The 9,149-nt window shown below is 44.5% G+C and overlaps 1 protein-coding gene across 2 annotated transcripts in view; it reads right to left on the reverse strand.

Annotated features, from left to right (window-relative positions):
* LOC107084891 (protein jagged-2-like) overlaps positions 1–9,149 on the reverse strand; it is a 69,870-nt gene that overhangs the window by 11,650 nt on the left and 49,071 nt on the right. The window contains exons 11-19 of one of the 2 annotated variants that reach the window (XM_015374950.1): positions 8,178–8,351; positions 5,279–5,429; positions 5,034–5,198; positions 4,481–4,594; positions 3,932–4,045; positions 3,655–3,768; positions 3,465–3,578; positions 2,438–2,465; positions 2,049–2,134 (exon numbers count right to left, since the gene is read on the reverse strand). In XM_015374950.1, coding sequence (XP_015230436.1) covers positions 2,049–2,134; positions 2,438–2,465; positions 3,465–3,578; positions 3,655–3,768; positions 3,932–4,045; positions 4,481–4,594; positions 5,034–5,198; positions 5,279–5,429; positions 8,178–8,351 — 1,060 coding nt within the window. The remainder of the gene's footprint in view (positions 1–2,048; positions 2,135–2,437; positions 2,466–3,464; positions 3,579–3,654; positions 3,769–3,931; positions 4,046–4,480; positions 4,595–5,033; positions 5,199–5,278; positions 5,430–8,177; positions 8,352–9,149) is intronic. The other variant, XM_015374949.1, reaches the window with a different exon arrangement.

Below are 9,149 nucleotides of genomic sequence, written 5' to 3' on the forward strand. Positions count from 1 at the left end.
GTTCCCAACCTTTTCCTAACCAGGTCCAACTTACTCATTCCTGGTTCCCAAACTCCAACACCATGAACAAGACAGAGGCGAAATAATGTTCACTCAGAGCACTCAACAACAATTAGTGAAGCAGGGAGCAACGTCATTAGCTGCATCGGAACCGGGCTGCAGAAGTTTCAATGATCATGTCTTTTTATTGCGCTATAGTTTATTTCTACAGCGCCAATTTACAACATGTCATCTCAATGCACTTTACAGTTCACCAGATCATCCAATCAGATTGATTCAAAGTTTTCTATCTAAGGAAAACCAGTTGATTGCATCATCTCTTTGAACAGGAAATAACCTCCAGCAGAACCAGGCTCAGTGTGAGCGGCCATCTGCTGAGGCCGACTGGGGTTCAACGAGACAGAAGCAGACATAGAAAAAGAAGCACAGATAAAAAAAGCAACTGTCAACCAGCTCAACAGGCGGCCCCATCCAGGAAACACACAGCCAGGCAGACGAGCTCCGAGCCAGCTCCCATGTCAGAGGATGAAGAGAGCACATCCAGTTAGTCACAGTCAGAGAAACAGGACTACACTGAAAAAATAGGCCAATCTCCAACATCTATAGACAAAGGTGTTGATGGCAGACTGGCAAACTTGTTCCCTCTGCAGCACTACTCAGCGACTGTTATTTCTTCACATTCTATGCCAGGTGTCAGCACAAAATCCAAAGTATGAAGATGAGAATAACTAATCACACACACACACACACACACACACACACACACACACACACACACACATATATATATATATATATACATATATATATATATATATATATCTCAAATAACCAAATGTTAGGACACGCCCTCTCATTCAAAGAGTTTTCTTTATTTCCATGACTATGAAAATTGAAGATTCACACTGAAGGCATCAAGAATATAAATAAACACATGTGGAATTATATACTTATCAAAAACGTGTGAAACAATTGAAACAATCTAGAATATATGTCCTATATTCTAGATTCTTCAAAGTAGCCACCTTTAGCTTTGATTACTGTTTCGTAAACTCTTGGCATTCTCTTGATGAGCTTCCAGAGGTTGTCACCTGAAATGGTTTTCAACCAATTCAACCAATTCAACCAATAACAATAAAAGACCGGGGTGTGCAGACGGTGATCCCAGTAAAGGTCAACAGGTAACAACCTGCTATGTCCACTTTTTTTCTGCATTCATCTACCTAACAAGCTCTGATTACATAACAACAGGTGGTCCAGCAGCAAAATGACTGCAGCTGGTGACATTGGAACGGGTCCTACCCCTGGTATGTCATATTGATGCAGGAGGGAAACACGCACCCACACCTAAAACATTATATTTAACGATTTCAAATGTTTAAATGAAAGATATAATGATTTTTTTTTTTTATAAGTTGGAGTCTAACATCTGAGCTAGTGTTCAAGTCATTCCTCATTTCTCATCCTCCCTTAGCACCGGCTGCCTCTGGCGCTCTGACCTTCTGATGTAGCGCTACCATCTCCTGCTCTGGTTCCTTAGCTCCAGAGGGGGCCAATGCTGGCCGCCTCTGCCGTTATGTTGCTCTGTGCCAGGGCTCTTGTACTCACTGCTCCTTTCTGAGCTCCTGTTTCACCTCAGTGGAAAGCAGCTCTAATCAATCCCAGAATCCCTGAACTAGGAGCATCTCTAAATGATCTCCTGGATCCAGGGAAACTGGCAGCTGTGTTCAACTTTCCAAAACAGACGAAGCACTGTGACTCACGCAGTAAAATCCAGCGCCCTCCTTCTGAGGAGAAACCAACAACGTGCAGATCGACTGTACTAACTCCTGCTGCTTATCAGCTAAGGAGTGGCCTAGTCAAAGCTTGGACTTTAAACCAAACCAAATATAGTAAAATAACAGACTTTTTGAACCAATATGGTTAAATTGATCTAATATCAACGTATATAATAAAGCATTAATGAAGGACAAGAAGGGCAAAAGCAGAATGAATCCGCCTCCTTCAGCTCTTCTGACCTGTCTGGAGAATATCTGAAGCCGACTTACTGGTGCGACAATCAGGTCCAGCAAATCCCGGGGCACAATTGCAGCGAAACCAGTTCACTCCATCTACACAGGTGCCGCCGTTGTAGCTGGAAGGGAGAGAATAAAAAAAACTTGTTCAGGAACATTTTAGTCACACATTGTGTCTCTGCTAGAACAGAAATAGATTTAGAAAATACTTCAACTTTCTCTTTTAACAGGGATTAGTTTGAAATCTAATGTTCTGGTCGCCTCTCTGAGGCTGATGACACCATCAAGAGAAGCAGCTAAAGCTCAAGAACATTCCCAATTCCTACCCCCATCCCGCCAATATGACCAGTTCAATGCTGCACTGGGAACAGCAAGACTAAGAAAAGCATCAACGTGTGTAAAATGGAGCTGTTCTGTCTTACCAAGGGTGGGGGCTGCAGTCATCCATGTCTGCAAGACAGAGGATGATGATAAAAGTTAGACAGTCTTCAACTAAGCTGTGATCAGAAATAGACTCTGACCATGGAAACAAGAAGCACCAGAGTTCAGACAGAAACTCGACCTGCTCAGGAGAGGCTCTTTAAACATCTAAAAGTCGACTACTTTAACAGGGCCGTGAACGCAGCATCACACAGAAACAGAATTTTTAGACCATCCCTGGTATTACTGTTTAATTGCAATAAAATATAGATATGGCAGCAAAGGGCATCGACCCAAAACTGTATCAGCCAATTACTGACATATCAGACCATTAATACCATATTAGGACATTAATACCATTAATCCTACACGTTATTATCACAGATTTCGTAGAGTGTTAGAAAAGGCCTGATCAACTGGACTAAATGATGGAGTGAAATGTTTCTATCAGCCTGATGGAGTTAAATATGATCCAATAATCCTTTACTGGCTGATTTTGGCTGATTCCCTAAATGCGGTAATATCTCATAATTGAAAACCTGGGAAACAATGCTTGGAAGAAAAGAGGAGGAGTTACTGGGGCCCCACCTCAATCACCATTCCTCCATAGAGGCATCAGGGTTTTAACAATGTGGGAAAAACCCTGAGAGGAAGAGGAACCATCAATGATTGGATCAAATTATACGTATTTAGTCTGAGTTCAGGACCAGAGGCATCTAAGGCTGTTTAATGACAGAGCTCTGGTGAGAAGCTCTGGAGGAAACCAGGACAGTGATTTGGGATCTGGGTGGGTGAGGTTCGGGTGAGTGGGTTCTGGGTGGTTGGGGTCTAGATGGGTGGGGTCTAGGTGGGTGGGTTCTGGGTGGGTGAGGTTCGGGTGAGTGGGTTCTGGGTGGTTGGGGTCTAGATGGGTGGGGTCTAGGTGGGTGGGTTCTGGGGGGGTGGGGTCTTGGTGGGTGGGTTCTCGGTGGGTGGGTTCTTGGTGGGTGGTTTCTGGGTGAGTGTGTCTGATGGATGTCGGGGACCTACTCTGTGCACAGGTGGGCCCCTCCCAGCCATCTCTGCAGATGCAGGTGAAAGGTTCTCCTCCTACACAGGTTCCTCCGTTCTCACATGGATCCACATCACAGCTGCTGTTCAGAGCTGAAACCAAAAACCATCTCATCATCTTCTGGTCCCGGTCGGTGCGTTTAGCTAGCTGGATCAGACTGTGGCCCACCTGTGTTGCAGGTGTTTCCTGTCCACCCTGACGGGCAGCGGCACAGGAACGAGTCTCCATGATCATAACAAGTTCCTCCATTCCTGCAGGTGTTGGAGTCACACTGGCTCTCACCTGGAGGGTGGAAGGAGGACACAACCTTCTGTCGTTGCTCATAAACATCAACTTTCAGCCCAAATGAGAAGAGAAACTAAGGAAAAGGCGTCTCAGCATCTCTGGTGGCTGACTGACTCCAACTAGAAACACCTGGAAGGCAGGAATGAGGATCTGAACTCACGTAAGTGGCAGTGTTTTCCTTTCCAGCCGTCCACACAGAGGCAGTAGAAATCATTGAGCAGATCCACACACTGGCCTCCGTTCTGACAGGGGTCACTGCTGCACTCGTTCACATCTGGAAGAGCAGAACAGAAGGTCAACATAAAACTCTCAGACTCCACCCACTGATGATCTCTCTCACTTCCTCCACACACCAACGGCTAAGCTAGCTCAGCTCTGCTAATGAGTCAGAACAAGACCAGACAGGGGTCTATAGGAAATATAGACCAGTATGACGTCAGAGGGAGTTATTGGGTCTACTGGGTCACGGTTTTCTATCTATGAGCCACAACTAGTCCAAATCAGGAAGAAAAAGAAAAAGAAGGATTTTTTTTTTTTAAAAGGTCAAATTAAATTAACATCATTATTATTATAACAAATGTACACCATATCTAACATTTTTATCTTCAGTTCTTTCTATAATATGGGTAAACCCTTCATAATGAGAAATAAACCCTTAAACAGTGAAAGTCGAAGCAGTGTCTGGAATCGTGCAGCCATGTCCGCTCACCGCCGTCACACAGGACGCCCTCCCAGCCGCCAAGACACACACACTGGAAGGAGCCGATCCCATCGATGCACGTGCCTCCATTTTTACACGGAGACGAGGCGCAGTCATTGATGTCTGCAGAGATGGAGGCAGAAAAACATTCATCTTCTGGGTAAAACTGAACCCAACTGAAAAGATGCCGTTTCATGTTTTACCACCTAAGTTTAGCTTCGACTTAGACTCAGCTTTATTAGTCCCTGGGATTACTCCTTTAGGGAGATTCTGTTTCCGGTAGCTTATATAGAGTACATAGAGTTAAAGCAAGATGCCATTAAAGAAAAAAATACAACAGACAATAGAAAAGGAGTGTTTATAGTACAAAAAATAAGAAAAAAGCTGTAAAGTCCTCGAGGCTTAAGTCCCAACCAAAGGACAGACATTCATTTTTAAAGTAAAAGGACATCTTTTTATGTAAACAGAAGAGAAAGGCTGATGAAAGATTGATGATGATTAAAAGAAACTGAGCCTCCATCAGGCTGCAGCGTCTTGCGATGGTAGATCTAGAAGGACTCACTCTGGTGGCAGTAGGTGCCAGTGAATCCTGGATCACAGGAGCAGCTGAAGTTCCCGGCAGGCAGGCTAATGCAGCGACCGTGAGGCCCACACACGTTCGATGAAATATGCCACACTTTCTGCTGAGGATCATTGGTTGCTACGGCAACGGTGCAGCTGTCAATCACTGTGGGTGCAGTCAAAAAAAAAAGGGTAAAATCAGCACCTCTGCTGGTATCTGCTGGTGCCTGTGGATCTGGTAGATACCTTCACACTGGTTGGTCTTGCAGTGGTCCTTGAACTGAGAGCAGGTTTTACCCTCATATTCATCAGGGCAGCTGCAGTAGAAGTCACCTGCCATGCTGTGGCACCGCGCCTGGTTTTTACAGGGGTTGGGAGAACAAGGATCCCTCTGCACCTACAGAAAACCAAACTTCCCTAAGAATCAGTGGGAAACATCCAACCTGCTGATGTCCTTCAGACGGAGCTCCAGACATTAACATTCAGTGTATTCTCATTATGAGTTTGTATGATATCGTACGAAAAGTTATGCACCGTAATTTCGTACGTTTTGGACGTTTTTTTCGTCGTACGCGCATGCGCATCTTACGCACCATTTAAGAACATAGAATATAAATAACAATTAGCCCTAACCCTGACCCTAACCCTAAGATATAAAACAGCAAGCAACATAGTTAGAGACATGAATAAGTGATTATTGCACTGTTTTTCCCAGTTTTAAGTCCGTCCGCGGATCTGCTTTTTTTTTCTGTCTGCCAGCGCATGCGCACTGATCTGTCTTTTTGAGGAAAAACGTCCAAAATGTACGAAATAGTGTGCATAACTTTTCGTACAATTTCATACAAACTGATAATGAGAATATGTTGTAACATTAGATGCTCCAATAACCCAAAATCATTTAGCCCCTCCCTCTCTAGTGGGTGGGGCTTAATAAGAAAGATAATAAGATAATAAGAAGATGGTTTGGTGTTTTTGAGCATCTATAATATCTACATCTAGAGTCACTCCCTTAACTTTGCTCCATTCACTGAGCGACGACGGTTTTGATGAAAAGATCCGCAATGTTTGGAAAAATGCACAGAGGGAAAAACAGCCTCTCCTATCCTGACTGTGAACCATAGCTCTGCACTCCTCTACCCCTCTTTATCTCTCTGATGTCACCACTGATCCTGACTCTGGAGAACTTATTGTCATATTGTCATAAGTTGCTTTGGATAAAAGTGTCTGCTAAATGCATAAACATAAAAAACATGCTTTACTCAGAGTAAATTAATAACTCAGCTCATCTGATGAAGGTTAGGCAGTCACATGTTTGCAGATGTTAATCCTCTGTAGAGCGCTTTAACACTTCATATCATAATATCAGTTACCTTTGTTAGAAAGTATAGTTTCTTTACAATATGACCATCTGGGAACGGAGTAATTAGTTACTGATTACATTTAGTTACCAGAATAAACACTTAGGAGGCGCTCTTCAATCCCATCTACTTTATTTATGTAGCAAATTTAAACAACAAAATGTTTCCAAAGTGCTGCAAATGCAAAAAGGCAAGTATAAAACAATAAATATAAATAAAACAGAATAAAAGTGAGTCTTAAGACAACATCTAAAGCATTCCAGGGTGGGGGCCATACGTATTATCGAGGGGCAGAGCATTCCACGGTTTAGAGCCGACAACAGAGAACGCTCTGTCCCCTCTGGTTACCGATTCGTCTTAGGAGTAACGAGCTAGAGCTCGCCCTCTGGCCTCAAAGCGAGTAGGGGACGTTAAATCGGGAAGAGGTCTGCGATGTACTGAGGTGCCAGTTCATTACAAGATTTTAAAACAAAGAACAATATTTTAAAATCAATTCTAACACTAACAGGAAGTTGGTGCAAAGGTGCAAAGATCGGGGTGATGTGTTCACCTTTTTTGTTAAAGTCATGCAGCAGCGTTCTGGACTAACGGCAAGCGGGAAAAATATTTATGGCTTCTGCCCTAATAAGGTGCATTGCAGTAGTTCAGACGACTTAAAATAAATGCATGATCCACTTGCTCAAAAAGATAAAAACGGCTTAACTGTGACAGTCTCGGCTCTCTTACTGGTCTGATCAACCATTCATCACACCTGCTCCACTGCAATCAGCTCTTACTGGTTCCACCTGTTTTCACCTCATATAAACCCTGTGCAGATCAGCTACCAGTGCCAGATTGTCTCTAGCCACCCGCATGAGCATTCCAGCATTTCCCCTTCTGATTGCCTGTCTGTTGCCCGACCCCATTCTGTCCTTGGACCTGCCTACCAGCCTGACCTGTTGTTGGCTTCTCGTTAAACTGACCCTGCCTGCTTGTGAGTACCGTTTTCCCCCTAACCCATGTGAAATCTCTGAGCCTACCTGTTAACAGATCTGGACCGGACCTGGACCTCCTCTCTTGGATAACCCTACCTGTACAGGCGCTGGATGTCTGTCTCTATGTGTATGGACGCCGGGCCTCTGTGGATCACGCCCCTGGATAACCCTGAACGGAGTGCATGCCTACCTGTTGGCCACACCAACAGTAACCCCCAAAGCCCGGACCAAGTCGGATCCCAGTACTGGACCAGCCCTGATACATCTAGTCGGTCCCCCAGGCATTGTAGCCCCGCAATCAGGTTAGTGAAATAGCTTCTCTCACTCTTACCCGTTACCATCAGCTGATCACTAACCTGTTGTCTCTGCCACAGGACGTTTCCTGCTTTGGAGCGAGCAACGCGCCCCCGAACCCCCGCTTTAGAGTTATTTTCAATAAAGCATGTTTCTCACGTCACTGACCTGTGCTGGTTGAATTCTGGGTCCAGTCCCTGCTTGTTACATTAACTTTGGATAAAAGACAAAGATGATAAAAAAAAAAAAATCCATTGATCTCTTTATCAAATTTAAAATCGTTATCTAAGATGACGCCAAGGCTGGTGACTTTGGAAGACAAATCTACGGTGGCCCTGAAGTGCAAATTGCAACTTCAAATCTAAAAGCGCAACTACATTAAGGAAATCAAAACTACATAAAGCAAAGCGCAACTACCCTGTTGCTTTGTTGTCTGAGAACAGAATGGGAAATAAACACGTTGCATTCAGACACGTTATTGTCTCATCATGATAGCAAAGATTTGGTCACGCTGCTCACCTCACAGGTAGTCCCGGTGAAGCCTTGTGGGCAGTCACAGACAAATCCCTCCAGGAGGGTGCGGCAGCGCCCACCGTTTCTGCACGGACCGCTGGAGCAGCCATTTTTTGGAACCTCGCAGTGCCGACCCACAAAACCCGACTGGCAAACACACTGGTAGCCTCTGGCGGTGTTCTGGTGAGAGAAAGAGAGTGACTATTACAAGGTCAGTAAAAAGGCCCAAAACCATATATAACTGCTCCAAGAAACAAACTGAAATATTGAGAAACCTTTTACTAATTGGAATAAATAAAGCAAAATAATGCTTCGTTCAGACGAAGCAGCAGGAGCAGCTAGTTAATATGCAAAGTCTATGGCTGACGCACATCAATGCGCAGCAAAAGGTCCTGCAGCTTCTAGAGCAGCAGCAGCAGCGCGTCATGAGCTTCTGAGCATCTGACACAGCACTGCTTTATTATCCTGGTGCCAGCAGGTTGTAGCACATACCTGAAAAACGCTAACATCTACTTCCAGCCGCCGCAAACAGTAGCAGAAAACCCCTAAGAGGAGAGCGGGCCTGAGGCAGCTGCTGCTGGGGATTCCCAGTGACAGCGCACCGCCGCTATGTGGGGGTCTGAGTGGCTCCCACAGAGAAATAATCTTTGAAGGCAGGATGGTAATCTGGATGAACTGACTGCACAGACCATGTTTTCAGATGGACTTTCTCACATCAAAATACATTCAAACTACCTTTTACCCACTGATCACAGCAAATATAGCAAAGCCGCTCTCTGGCATTGAACACAGGAGCGGCAGAAGCATCTAGACACACTTTACTGGACGGCTCACCTTAATGGATCAGAAATGAAGCAGCAGAAGCTTCCAGCTCTTAGCGCTCTGAACATAGCATAATACAAACATTTATTTCTCTTCTATGAATAATTGTTGGTGAAATCTCAATTTGATCACAGCGAGTAAAATAGTGTGAAATGG

Source organism: Cyprinodon variegatus, unplaced genomic scaffold (assembly GCF_000732505.1).
Source record: "Cyprinodon variegatus isolate N-32 unplaced genomic scaffold, C_variegatus-1.0 Scaffold110, whole genome shotgun sequence".
NCBI classification, from domain to species: domain Eukaryota; kingdom Metazoa; phylum Chordata; class Actinopteri; order Cyprinodontiformes; family Cyprinodontidae; genus Cyprinodon; species Cyprinodon variegatus.